Below are 15,438 nucleotides of genomic sequence, written 5' to 3'. Positions count from 1 at the left end.
CATCCATCCCAAGAGCGCAATGGAGTTTGGTAAATTTTGAAATCCACTGTAGAGGTTAGATACTCATTCTTCTGGAGTCAGAACCTTATTACACATTCTGGAGAAGATCGATGGTACTGTTGGGTGGATACATGCGAGAGAACCTACCTTGAGTTCTCCTGGCTTGCCTTGCCGTTGATTATAACTATTGGAGATTTCTTTGTTACCGTTAATGCTCGCTCTACCACCGCTAACAAATGACGAAGATGAGCCAGATGATGTAGATGAAAGCACGGAGTCGGACGAACAACAAAAACAGAAGAGGGTCGATACCCCTTTTCATACGAACGCAGTTTCTAAAGTTTGAACAGAATAAGGATTCCTTATTGCTCCATGAACGGGAATAGATGACTAGGCGCACCACACTCATGCTCCACAATCGAACAAGTAGTGTGCCAATATCTCCGCTCTGTGACCGAACCAGCAGCGCGCCAGCACGAGGAACACCAGTCTCTCAACCTACAACGCTCCACGGCACCAGCACTCTGTGGTCAAGCCAACTCTCCTTTTCTCCAGCACTCCGTGGTCGAACCAACTCTCCATGGCTCCAGCACTCTATGGTTAAGTTAGCGCCAATGCTCCAGCATTCTGTGATCCATCCAGCAAGCCTTCCAAGTGTCATTTCCACCGTTCCACGGACTGAAGCCATCAGCGCGATCATCATCGTTTCGTATCCAAAGTTCCAGCGCCATCATCACCGTTTGGTAGCCAAAGTTCCAGCGCCATCATCACCGTTTGGTAGCCAAAATTCCAGCGCCATCATCACCGTTTGGTAGCCAAAGTTCCAGCGCCATATTTTCACCGTTCCACGGACTGAAGCCAGTTACCACCATTCCATGGACTGAAGCCAATTTCCACCATTCCTTGGACTGAAACCACTTTCCACCATTCCATGGACTGAAGCCAGTTTCCACCATTCCACGGACTGAAGCCAGTTTTCACCATTCCATGGACTGAAGCCAGTTTCCACCATTCCATGGACTGAAGCCAGTTTCCACCATTCCCCGGACTGAAGCCAAGCACCATCCCCATACGTTCCGTGACCTAGCCAGCTAGCGCCATCCACCGATCCGCGGACCAAGTTGCAGCGCCATCTATGCCGATCAGTGGCCATAATTCAAGTCCCAACGCCAGCACCCTATGGCAAAGCCGGAAGTACGCCAAGACGCCAATGCAAAGATCACGGATTCCTCATGCCTCCTGCCAAAGGTTAGCCCAATTATTCTTGGCAATCTCTTTATGACTTGCCCTTTTGATTTTTATCCTTGTCTATCACCATCTTATGCTTACCCCACAACAATGCCACTGTTACGAGCTAAGCAGGGGACTTAATGTTGATGGTGGTTTTTAGTTCAGGGCTAAATTTGTAAAAGTATATCTACCTGACCTGGCATCATATTTAGTAGACATTGATATGTCTATATTCCGCAGGGAGGAGCCTGCTGAGTGCTTTTCTTGTGCTTATGTTCCCCGAAAGAACCCTTAATATTGGTATGGCATGACGGATTTGTGTTCACTCGCAGCAGAGTAGCACGAACCTCCAAGTACTAAGGTTAAGACCCCTGCACAAAATACTCAGTCAGAAAGCAAAGAATAAACAGAGCCGCGGAGTAGGAGCAACAACGAGGGAAGCGTGGTCATGCTAGCCGGCGCCACTTGGACACGGCCCATGCTACCCAACTGGCCCTTATTCCTTTGTCGACTAATCAGGTCGCTTTAAACCTGCCACACTCCCAATGAGTTGTGGATGGGCCCAAACTTGCCGGCCCTATTCCCCATCAACCAATCAGGTCGTATTAAACCTGCCACGCGCACCAAAAGGGTAGACACGAGCATGCTTGGCCGTCTCCCTACTTTCATTGACCAATCAGGTTGCTCTAAACCTGCCACAGCCTTAAAAGAGGTAGAAATTGTGTCAAGAGGTCACCATACTAAGTTGGATTCCCAAAACCATGCCAACATGCTAACGGCATGCCAAACATGCCATGCGCACATGCCAAATGCGCATGGCAGGCGCACATGCCAAACGACATGCCAATCGCACACGCCAAACAGGCATGCCAAGTGCGCATGCCAAACGCGCCACTTACCGCGATAGCATAGGACTTCAATTTGGCTAGCCTGAACCCTAGGCGCGACCATGCTCTAATGGTGGTGGACGAGACCCTAATTTTTAATCGTGGCCCAAAACTATGTCACCTCGGGATCGCAACATGCCGCAAGACTTGGGAAACCCTAAAAAAGGCGCCACACCATGGCCACTCGTGGAAATATTTATTCATGTGGTCGTTTCTACATGGTGGCCTGCCTATGGCTCCTCCGGCATGACTCTGGCATCGTTTGTATAAAATGCCATGCCGCGGCCACCTACCGCATGCTACATGCCATATATGCTAATTAGGGTTTCGACATGCCAAACCATAATTTAGGCAAAGTTGTCGCGCCAACCGAGCCAAACAATGTTCCACATAACATGGGGATCAATGTGTCTATTAAAACTGATGTTGCCACACTGCGTTTGAGTCTAACACCAACGTGCCAAAATTTCAGTGGCCATGGCTACGCCGGGCGCCACTTACACCATCGTGCCGCTGGCATGCACAAACTATGCCAGCTACTCCACCGCGCCACTGGCATGCACGAACTATGCCAGCCATGCCGCAATACCACTGGCGTGCGCTAAAGGCGCCACTGTACCATTAATCAGGCGCCAACAGAAGGTACCCGTAATCAACGACTACCCTTCCTCATGAGATGCAATCTCAGCCATCCAAGTCCATCACCGAGCTGGCAGGCTTGTGGCAAGTTTTAAGCGACCAGACGCCTAAATATAGTGGCCGTGGGTACGCCAGGCGCCACTTGCACCATCGTTCCACTGGCATGCACGAGCCATGCCATCCATGCCACATTTCCAATGGCGTACACCAAAACGCCACTGCACCACTATCAGGTGCCAACACAAGGTAGCCATAATCAACGGCTATCCTTCCTCATGAGATGCGATCTCATCCATCGAAGTTCACCACCGAACTGACAGACTTGTGGAAAGTTTTAGGCGACCATCCAAGACGATCCTAATAGCATCACATGCTATTTTTCTGCGACAAGCCTATTGATTTTAACTTGCCGCACATAGAAAAGTGCTACATGTTTTCCACGAAAACACCCGAGACATCAAACATGTCACAAACTGGGGGATGCTCATCATGGTATTGGTCTTGCGGTTTACAGCGTGCGGCGTGCAATACGCCCGTTACAAGAAAGTGTCATAAAGCGGCGCGGTTAGTAATGGTAAGAAGTAATGGTGTAAACGGATCCACCTCCTTCATTATGGAAGCATAATTCCTGATGTTACACGTTACTCTTCCACCACTCAATCGTTCCCACTTACTACGAGACCAGTGTACGTTTTATTACGACTTGTATAAATAGGTTTCACCTATTTCCACCAAACAACAAGTTTTTGGTCAGAGAACAACACAGTATTCAGAAATCACCTGATAGCTTTCCATTCTGGTAGCCAGTTCTACTTTCTGATACAAGTCGTAAACAACCACACCTTCAGAATCAACGATTCTAGTCTCAACACTTTCTTCGCTTCCCTCCCTAAGACCAACCCTTCTCCTTCACTTTGTGACCGAAGCAAGCCTGGAACGACCATTTCTTGGTTTAGGCCAGATTTCTACAGACTGATCTCTCGAATCAAAAAGTACTACCGTGCAGTACATTGTTTAGGATCTAGACTCGTTTCTCATCCACACACACGAATTTACCAAAACCGGCAGAAACCGTTTTCACCCATAAACACAACCATATTCATCTTAACCATAACTAGTTCAAATGACTCAAATGAAATTAGTTCTAGAGTTGTTCAATTGTTTATATTCTCATAGAAGTATACAAGACACAATTGAAGCAAAATCGATTTTGATTCACTCGAATCGATTCATGAACATTATAACCACGGTTTGCAAAAGATTGCATTCCTTATTATATAAATGTATTAGTTCATGAACAAACTGATTTTAGAACATAACTTACTCAAGTATGCAAACGGGTATGCATACCTAAGTGGACGGACTGAGTTTGGATTCGCCAATATGCAAACTGGTACGCGTACCATCAAACTCAGTAAAGTCCCGGAACTTGAACCTCATCCCATTACGCGTACCGGTATGCGTACTGAGTTCCCGGACCTTAACTAAACCAATCAGTACGCATACGGGTATGCACACCATGGTTCCCGGACTTGGATTACACATATGCAAGTACGCATATTGTGCTTATATCCAATTGTTCTAAACTGTCATTTCAACCATTGAAACATTCTCGGAAGACGGGAATAGCTGTCTCACACAAACTATTAGATTCAAAGCAATCTTCAAGTGATAGAATGATCAATATGAAACATTCTGAGTCTACATCAAATGACTGTCTCACACAAATCATGTAAGATGTTACCAGGCATTTTTCACATGATCATCTTTTGATTTTCGTCAAGAATATAAGATGAACTTGGTTAAAGAGAAAGCTTACCAACACATATTTCGAGAAATATGTAAGCGAGTTAAACTCAGCTCGAAATATCAAATGTGTATAATTGAAGTCTATATAGCTATACGACTTTTGTCTCAAATAGGAGATAGAGTAGATAGAATTTTGAGTGATAGATGAGTTCAAGTCTCCACATACCTTTTGTTGATGAAGTTCCACAAGCTCCCCTTAGTAGTTCTTCGTCTTCAATCGATGAACGTCGTGAAATCTAATGCTAAACTACACTTTCTATCCTAATCCAAGACTTGTCTAGTAGACTAGAAATCAAGACTTATAGTTTTGGCAACTAAACTTGACAAACAAGCTTGAGATAGAAACGCTTGCGAGTTCGACCGAGCAGTGCTCTAACAAATAGTAGTGCCTATAAATTTCTGGTTCATAAATCAGGAATTGAAGATATACATGTAAAGACAGTTTTAGAGTCAAGGGGATGCACTATTCTTTGAAAATGCGTTTGCAAGGAAACCCGAAACTAACAATCCTCTCAAAAGAAATTTTTTTAGTGAAGATGAAAATACAAGTACTTCGCAATCACCCGATCAACAAGAAGAAATTGTTGAAGAACCTCAAAGAAGCAAAAGGGGTAGAATTGCTAAGTCTTTTGGTAAAGATTTTGTAACTTGTATGTTAGAGGATGAACCTCGAACATTTAAACAAGCTATGGCTACACCAGAAGCTCTATGCTGGAAAGAAGCCACTGATAATGAAATTGTACTAGCTTCTGGTGTAGTATAAATACTACTCCAATCGCTGGTGCAGTGATAAATGAGGTTTCAGACGAAAATTGAAAACTGATGGAACAAGAAATTGATAGTTGATCAATTAGAGTACTCACGAATTATTGGTAGTCTAATGTATCTAATGAATTATACTATACCAGACATAACATGTGCAGTGAGTAAATTGAGTAGATTTACAAGTAGTCCTAATAACACTCACTGGCAAGTCATAGTAAGAGTCTTGAGGTACTCGAGAAAGACAAAGGATTATGGGTTGCATTATACAACCTATCATGCGGTTTTAGAAGGATATGTTGATGCTAACTGGATCTCAGACTCAGATGATATGAAAGCGACAAGTGGCTACGTATTTACTATAGGTGGGGCTGCGGCATCATGGACATCATCCAGACAAACGTTGATATCAAGATCAACAATGGAGGCTAAGTTTATTGCTTTAGATAAAGCGGCAAAGGAAGTGGAATGGCTTAGAAATTTCCTAGAGGACATACCAATATGGCCTAAACCGGTGCCTGCAATAAACATTAACTGTGATAATACATCAGCCATTGCAAAGGCACATAGTAAGATGTATAATGGTAAGTCTTTACACATACTTCGAAGACATGATACCATTCAACAATTATTATATCAAGGAATTATACTAGTGGAGTATATAAGGTCCAAGGATAACCTAGCGGATCCGTTTACAAAAGGGTTACCTAGAGATATAGCAGTTGCATCATCGAGGGGAATGGGATTATTGCCTAATATCGAGTAGTATTTATAGCGGACACCCAACCTAGCGATTATAGATCCCATGGTTATCTAGCTTCAAAAGGGACAACTAAGTTATAGATTTATATTCACCGGAAACACTGTGAGAGATTACTCTCTTTCCCATTTCTATGATGAAACAGTGTTGCATGTCAAGTGAGAGGTTGAGAATTTCTCTTAATGATTCCTATCGCTTAGTTTTACTAAGAAAGTAATGCAGGATACTTTTTAAATAGGAAATCACCTATATGAGTGAGAAGTGTGGCCGCTTATATGATAACTATAAGGCTAAGTTAATCTAGAGCACTCATGAAAAACCAACATCGGTCAAGGCCGAAATGAACACAACCGAGAACCGAATTTGTAAGGAAATAAGCTATATGGCATTTACTGCATCGATTTATATTATAAAGTTGAGCAGTTCAAGACATCGCGTTCACTAAGAAATTAATAAACCCGATAGATGTTCGATATGGAAAATTCAAATACAAAAGTTATCTCTCCTTATGTGGTGTTATTCCGCGCACAACTCTTTTCATGTCTGCATTAGAGTCTAGGATTAAAGTTAACATTTTGTATTTTTGTAATACAATTTCATTCATGTGGGGGATTGTAGGAAATACGATGTTGAGTTGTCCACTCAAATCTATTTCTAAAGTGAATAAAATTGAGTTAACTAAACAAATGGGTTTAATTGTGACATATGGCTAGTCAAATTAATGAACGGTTGCGACCTTACATAGCAGGTTGGTTTAACAACTAACAAAATGAACGGTTGCAATCTTTGAATGGATGTCATCTAATGGTCAGGATCAAAAGGATCCAAACCATCACGTTGTTTCGTTCAACTCAATTCTCTTCTCTCTTTTTTGAGTAACAGAACATTCTTCTTTTTATCGTTCAAGTGATTTTTTATCTCTGAGTACATTTCCGAGAATCTGTAAAAGAGTTGTGCTACAAAAATTTTCGTTTGATGTTCATTGTTGTCGAAGTGCTGCGAAAACATCGAGGTATTGTTGAATGTTGGAGACATATGCCATTAACCTGTAATAACATTATATACAGGGCATCAAATGTATTAAGAAAAGAGATTACTCACCTCAGTACACCCATTTGATCGTTTATTACGATTCCATTGTCAAGGTGCACTTTTTCCATCTCTCTTTTTCTAATTTTTGTTTTGGTATTTGGAAGTTTGATTGCGATTTTAGTTTTAGTTGTGCAGACTGTGTTCCTATCATTCTTATTGCGAATTGTACCTTGCTATGTATCCACGTCAAAACATTGTTTCTTTATGAATCAATACCTGTCTACTTGATCACCAAGTGTTCGTGTTTCTGCCTATAAGAAATCTTGTGACAGTTGATATAATTTTGGGTTCATTTATTTATGTAGTAGTAGTAGTACTAATTAAGAGTTATTAACAAGATTTATATGATACAAGATCCAAAAATTATTGTTGTTGCAGTTTACTTTTGATGATTGTGTTGTTGTTGTTGTTACTTTCCCTTGCAACTTGAGAGGAATTCAAGCCCTTAGTCATTTCGGCTAGTATCAAAGCTAAAGATTTAATTTAAGTAACATTTGTTTTTCCTTTATTTACTCTTTCTTTACAAATCACTAAGGAATATTTTTCATCCCTCATGATCCGTCTCTTCTTAGTCATCTGAAGGGGTTGATCAGGATTCATGATATCTTGGGAACTCTAAGAAAAAACATTAATATAGGTAGCGGTGTAGCACCTTTCACGTTATTTGTGCATCGACCATTTATTCCCCCTCTAAATTGTATGTTCATATTTTCTTTGAACTTTTGGTGACAACAAAGAAGAATAATAACTCTCATCTTCAAGTAGACACACTATTTGTTTTTTACATTATTTGTAATTTCTTTATTATGTAGACTATTGGGTACTGGCATATGAAGATTACCTTAGGTATCTTATAATTAGGTTACCATGAAATAAAAGAAAAATTAAGCACTAATGATCTAAAACCAATCATAATGCTCGTGTAGAAATGCCGAATAACTCCAACTTGCAATACCGAAGGAAGTTCGAGGGAGTAAATTGGGACTGAACCTATGGCCTCAAGGTTAAATTTTGATTTGTTACTATATAATCTGATATTCGTAATCTTTTTGGATGTTGTGATATATCGCCTAAAAATAATAATTTGCTTGAATTTAAAGTTTAAATAAACATATACATTGTATGGAATCATACTGCATATATTCACGGTTCTTGGTTGAAAACAAGGAACGACGAAAAAAGGATGAGGATTGCAACTAAGAAACTCAGTTCTAAAATAAAATCATAAAATAAGTATTTAGTGATTGAAAATATTAAAGAGTTTATGCTCATTTTATTGATGCAAATCGCTATAAACCACTGCATTATTACCGAAATATGATGATACTTTACAAAATTGTACAAATAATCTCTATAAGCATATTTATTGTTAAGAAATTTATGTTTAATACAAGTATAAAGAAATATTTAATGTTTAATATCTATGTAACCAAGTAATGATTTAACACATCCAATTCATGGAATCCAATAGAGGTTAGATATGATTTAATCTCCCTTGAAGAACTCATTCTAGATTGATTAGATAGGGCTCTTGTTTCTTATGAAACCAAGTAATACCAAATATGTAACCAAGTAATGATTTAATCTCTCTAGGATCTCATTCTAGAGATTAGATAGGGATCTTGTTTCTTATGACTGGTATAGAAGTTACCCAAATGCAGCTCTTTATCACTTAACTGTTCTAGGAGGTAACCACAATAATGCTAATTACTAGGAATTCAGCACCAAAAAGCCTTTTAGAGATAAATCTTGGTTTAGAGATCCTACTTGCTCTGAATTAATCAAGTCTGAATGGAAATGCAATGTTTCTGGTTCTGATGCTTTTATTCTTGCTAATTGTCTTCACTCTAAAAAATTGGAATTACCAGCATGTTGGTAATATTAATTTTCAAATAGCCAATCTAGAAGCTCAGTTATCAAATATTACTAAAAATGGCATGAATCAAAATGATAACATGACTAAGGACCTAAGAAAGAAACTTAAGTATTGGTACAATGTTGAGGAAGATTTCTGGAGACAAAGAGGTAAGGATGATGCTATGCTTCTAGATGATAGGAACAATGCTTACTTCCATCAAAAGGCTAATTTTAGGAGACAAAGAACTCAGATTGAGTCCTTACAGAATAATATGGGTATTTGGTTAGATGATAGAGAGGACATTGAGAATGAATTGCTAAGGAATTTTAGCAATATGAGTAGAACAACTCACTCTCGTAATCCTGATGCTTTTCTTAGCAATATAGAAACTAACATTACTGATCAGGATAATTTCATGTTAACTTCTATGCCTTCTAGTAAGGAAATCAAGAAAATAGTTTTTGAAATGAAGCCATGGACAATCCAGGGCCTGGTGGCTTCCCACCTGGATTCTACCAATTGATATGGGATGCAGTTGGCCCTAAAGTAATAAAAATGGTCCAATCTTTCTTCGATTCTCACCATATTTTGAAACAGCTAAATTATAATTTCACAACTTCCATTCCTAAGAGCAATTGTCGTAAAAATTTTATGGATTTTATACCTATTAGCTTATGCAATGTGACATATAAGATAATATCTGAATTGTTAGCATCCATATTGAAATGTGTCTTGCATAAAATCATATCTCCAGCTCAGATAGCTTTCATATCTGGTAGATTAATTCATGATAACATTACTATTGCTCATGAGCTGATTCATTCTATGAAAAAAATAAGGCAAAAGATGGTGGTGTTTCTATTAAGCTTGATATGTCAAAAGCTTTTGACAGTATATAATGGTCTTTCCGTTTTGATAGTCTAAAAAAGCTTGGGTTCTCTGCTGATTGGTGTAACATGATTAACCAATGTATTTCTACAGTATCCACATCCATTCTCCTCAACGGTGCACCAGGTATGTTTACTATCCCCAAAGAGGACTGAGACAAGGAGATCCATTGTCTCCATACCTCTTTATTATTTGTATAGAAGCTTTATCCAGAGGTTTGATTCAAGCTGAAAAGGATAACCTCATTCATGGATTCAAAGCAAACAAATATTGTCCTTCTATCTCTCATTTATTTTTTTTGCAGATGATTTCTTTATCTTCGTTAAGGCAAGAACAAGAGATGCTAGGAACTTAGCAACTCTATTAGACCAATTCAGTAAGTTCTCTGGCCATTCTGTAAATTTTGAAAAATCTGCCTTAGATTTTAGCAAGAAAGTCCCAAATAATGTGAAAAATGAAATAGCTAATATTCTCATAATAAGAAGAATGTCTTTAAATGAGAAGTACTTAGTTGTCTCATTACTTTTGTAAACAAGAAAATTTTGTTCTTTCAAACACTTATTGAGTAGACTTGCACAATGGGAACCAACTTATCTTGCTCCACCAAGAAGAACTGTAATGAACCAATCTGTTTTAGGGAGCTTAGCTAGTTATCATCTAGCTGTTTTTCCCATGCCAAAGGAGTTAACAGATAAGTTAGATAGTATTCAAATGAGATTCTGGTGAGAGGAAAAAAAGGTGATAAAGGTTGCTATATAAAGGGTTGGAAAGATATTGCTTTACCAAAATAATTAGGAGGTCTAAACATTAGGAGAACTGAGATTTTAAACCTTGCTCTCGTAACAAAACTAGCCTGTAGGATGATTACCAATCCAGATGATGAATGGGTTAAACTTCTTAGAGGTGACTGACAGTGTCTCTAATCAGGGGTCTTGGATCTGGAATGGTATCTGCACAAGTTTGGAAATAGCTAAAAAAAATATGTTTTGGAAATTGGTAATGGTAAGTCTATGCATATATGGAAAGACAACTGGATTCCTAATATGCACAGTCCTCCCTCATCTCAATTTAGTTCCTCTAATATGGTGCATGTGAGTCAGTTAATTAATCATAGAGTTGAAGTGTTGGAACTTGGATGTTATTACCACTTTATTTGATACTACTACAGTCAATGATATCTTAAAGATTAGAATTGCTTTTGCAGGAGAAGACAAGTTAAGATGGGAATATAGCAGCTATGGTTTCTTTACAGTAAAATCTGCTTATAATGTGATCTTGAATGATAGACTTTTGGTCAGCCCTAGCAAAACCAATATGTCAATAAACTGGAAAACTTTTTGGAAACATAAACTTCCTCCTAGGATTCACCATTTTATGTAGAAGTTTCTCCATAAAAGTCTGCCAACTAAGTCTAACTTAGCAAGGATCACTAGAACCGATGCACTTCTTTCCCTGTATGTGAACAGAATATAGAGTGTCCTCAGCATTTGTTTCCTAACTGTAATGTTGCTAGGGATGTATGGAATAAAATTGATGACAGACTGTTTAATCAACTCATTAATACTGACTTACACCAATGGGTGAGTCAATTTTTTCCAACTGGGAATACTGCAACTGCATTGGATTTCAACTTGTATGAGACTACTGCTTTCTGTGTGTGGTCTGTATGGAAAGCAAGATGTGTTAAAACTTTTGATAATGTGCAACATAATATTGATAGTATTGCTAACTCAATTATCATGCAGAGGAATGACTGGAAAGGTAGTTTGAGTACTCAACTCAATAATAATGTGGTAACAAGATAGATACATTACCATTGGATTCCTCCACCTAATGATATGATCAAAATAAATTTTGATGCATCACATATTAACAGTAACAGTCTTTCAGGATGGGCTCCAATACTTAGAAATTTTGCAAGTGACTGCGATGGATTGCGAGGAGGTGCATCTCCTGCACTAGACCCTGAAGCAGAAGCACAAGCTTTATTAGAAGCAGTCTTGTGGGCACAACAAAAAGATCTGACAAAGATTCACCTGGAGGGTGATTGCCAGAACGTGATTAATGTTGTGAATGGACATCAAACTGTTGTGAAGTGGACTACTTAAAACATAATAAAAGATGCATTAGACATCCTTAGTTCTTTTTCCTCTTGGTCATGCACCTAGTGCACAAAGATGCAAATCATATAAAGTAGAACCTCTCTATATTAATACTTTTAGGCATCCACAAAATTATTAATATAGGGAGGTTATTAATATAACGAGGTACCCATAGAAAATGTAAAATTTTAAGTTCAATGTATGTCCAATGTATTTGTAGTTGTATTTAGAAGATGTATATACATTTTATAGTTCCAACATCTAGTGCATGCATATATCTTGAAATTGTAGTTCCAAGAAGCTTGGAAGCGATAAACATGCTCGAAAAGTTGGAAATATTTTGGCTTCAACCAGAAGGTGTCTATGTTGATGAGATACTATGCATACGCAAGTTAAAAGATGTTGTAGTAATCCAAAAAAATTACTTCTTTTTCTCAAATAAGGATAGATAAGTATTTTCTTTAATCATAAATTTAATGTAAAATATATGGAGTATTTTTTAATATAATATTGATTATTACTATTTGGAGGTAAATTCTTTAAGGAGGAACTGGAAAAAATCATTAATATTAAACTGGAGAGGTTATTACTATTTCTCACTGGCCCAAGTTGGGACCATAAATTTTTATTAATATATAGAGGTTATTAATATATGGAGTATCAATAATCAATATATGGAGGTTCTACTATAGCAGACAATTTAGCTAAATTTGCAAGAACTCATCTTATTTGTTTTTAGTACTTGCGCATCATTCCTGACTGGGTAGTAACTTTAATCCAGCAGGATAAAACTCTAATGTAATCTTTATTTATCAATATATCATATATTTCCTATAAAAAATAAAACTAAAATAAATAAATAATAAAAATGGGTAGCTAGCTCAACTGGTCATCTATGTTCCTCAAAGGTTGGTGCGCTCCAGGTCCCAGGTTTGAGTCCCCGACGATGCAATATTGCCGCATTTGATATGGAAGATAGAGTTAGCTTGACCCCCTTACGACATAATCAACCCCCTATCCACTTCGTCTCCCTTGACCGGTTCCTCATGAGGCTCGCGTGTAGGCGAACACGACAACCTGTTCATTTAATGTAATAATACGTCGTTGGAGCTTAACTTGTTAAGCTTCCAACTAGCTTCACATAATAATCATTATCCAACAATATAATAATATTTAATAAATAAATACAAGAACTATTCTCAAAACAGCCCAATTTCTTGCCAATAGTGCTACAATGACCGTGGGAGAAACCGGGAGAAATCCCATGGCATCAATAGGGGTGGTCCCACATCCAGATTTTTCCAGATTTCTTCCACAGTCAACCAATCATTTCTGATTTCTTACCCGGTTCAAACGGTTCATTGGGAAGTACTCTATTAATTATAGCAGGCACAGTGATGAAAGAAAGTCAATGGTTTGTACTTTGTAATTCCATCCTTAACACGTAGCACATTCTCAACCGTCCATAACTTTCTGCGCGTGAGATTGAAAATCATTGCATTTCTTACAAAACCCAATCTCAGTTCCATTTTCTAATTCTAGTTTTCTCTTACTAATGGAAGGAAACAATGAAGAAGTAGCTCACGAATTTCTACCATTATATAGGATATACAAAGATGGCAGAGTAGAAAGGTTAATGGGAACAGAAGTTGTTCCTCCATCCGTTGAAGATCCAAAAACTGGCGTCTCATCGAAAGATGTTGTGATTATACCTAAAACGGGCGTATCAGCAAGGCTTTATGTTACTAAACTCATCCAGAACAAGAAACTTCCTCTTCTTGTTTACTTTCACGGAGGAGGATTTTGCATTGACACCGCATTTTCTCCAACTTATCATTATTTTCTGAATGATGTTGTTTCACAAGCAAATGTTGTTGCTGTTTCTGTTGATTACAGAAGAGCACCCGAACACTATGTTCCGGTCGCTTTCGATGATTCATGGGCAGCGTTAAACTGGGTTCTCTCTCACTTTAAAGGGGGAGGTAGTGAGAGTTGGTTAAGTGATTATGCTGATTTTGATCAAGTCTTCTTGGGTGGTGATAGTGCTGGTTCTACTATTGCACATAATATGGAAATTCGATCCGGGACTAACCCTGAACAAATTAATGGGGTGAAGATTTTTGGTGTTGCTATGGCGCACCCTTATTTCTGTAGTAGTGGGGAACCAATTTTGGAAGACAAGTGTTACATCGGTTTAATGGTTTAATGGAAGGACCAGGAAAATTATGGTATAGTGTTTGTCCATCAACAACCGGGCGTAACGATCCGCTTATCAACCCAACAACTGAAACGAATCTCGCAAGGTTGGGCTGTGACCGCGTTTTAGTGTTTGTAGCAGAGAAAGATGTTTTGAAAGACATAGGATGTGTTTATTTTGAGACATTAAAGAATATTGGATGGGGTGGAGTTGTGGAGATTATGGAGTCACAAGGAGAAAATCATGTGTTCCACTTGACTAATCCTACCTGTGAGAATGCTGTGAATTTAATGAAACGATTCGTTTCATTTCTGAATATCAATCGGATCAGATCTATGCCTTAGTTTTTATTTATGCTTTTCAATAAATGTTGTCAATTGGCAATTGCTAGTATAATGTAGTTATCTTTGTTCGGATGCTAATCGAACTGTAGCTCTGATCCCCTGTTCTGGATCTATTCAGCATGTTTGTTTGTAATGGATCGAGTTTTCTCAAGTATATGAGAATGAAATTGGTTCTCCGGTAACTTAAGGGTGTGTAGCTGAATTCTTCTCAGTCATACGGACACGAGACCTTTACTTGGAGGAGTAAAGCAAAGTGGCAAGGCAGCGGAATAAACTATCGACGATTGACCACGTTTTGCTGGATCCCTGTCTTCAAGCATTAGATGTCATCAAGCAAGCTGTTTTGTTTTTTGTTTTTGTTTTTTTTTTTGTTTTTTTCATAAAAGAGGATAAACCTCGTAACATTATATTAACATAACTGATTTTGGGTACCAGAAACAATTACAAGATTTTTTCAATTTCATTACACAATTATAGGATTAACAGTGGCTCCACCAGTTCTTTAATCTTGACTAACCATTCAAGATTTACAGATTTCAGAATTCTCAAGTGACCAATCATATTGAAACAAAACTAATTTATATGACTACACAATGATTACGGTTGGGTCTGAGTCTCTCAATGAATGAACCTTGTTTATTTAAGGTTGCTACTATTGTTCTCAAGTGGTTTACTACCATTCAATATCATCTGTTGTATTGTACACTTAGTGCTTGTAATGCAGTTAGATGTCTTGCTTGATTTTATGGTTTCTGGGAAGAGTTGTCTACATGTGAATTGGATTTCATCGTTCTAACCAGTTCTACTATGGGTTTTCAAGTTTGAGGAGGTGCTCATCTTCTTCTATAATCCAAGATACTAAGGTGTCTA

At 38.3% G+C, this 15,438-nt stretch overlaps 1 protein-coding gene across 1 annotated transcript; it reads left to right on the top strand.

The window, feature by feature from the left end:
- Positions 1-13,582: 13,582 nt before the first annotated feature.
- LOC113291557 (probable carboxylesterase 12) lies at positions 13,583-14,568 on the top strand. Its single transcript, XM_026541079.1, has 2 exons — positions 13,583-14,177; positions 14,210-14,568. The coding sequence occupies exons 1-2, from the start codon at positions 13,583-13,585 to the stop codon at positions 14,566-14,568; spliced, it is 954 nt and encodes a 317-aa protein (XP_026396864.1).
- The last annotated feature ends 870 nt before the right edge of the window (positions 14,569-15,438 follow it).

This window comes from Papaver somniferum, chromosome 6 (assembly GCF_003573695.1).
Source record: "Papaver somniferum cultivar HN1 chromosome 6, ASM357369v1, whole genome shotgun sequence".
Taxonomy (NCBI): Eukaryota; Viridiplantae; Streptophyta; class Magnoliopsida; order Ranunculales; family Papaveraceae; genus Papaver; species Papaver somniferum.
This window is presented reverse-complemented; position numbering and strand designations above follow the sequence as displayed.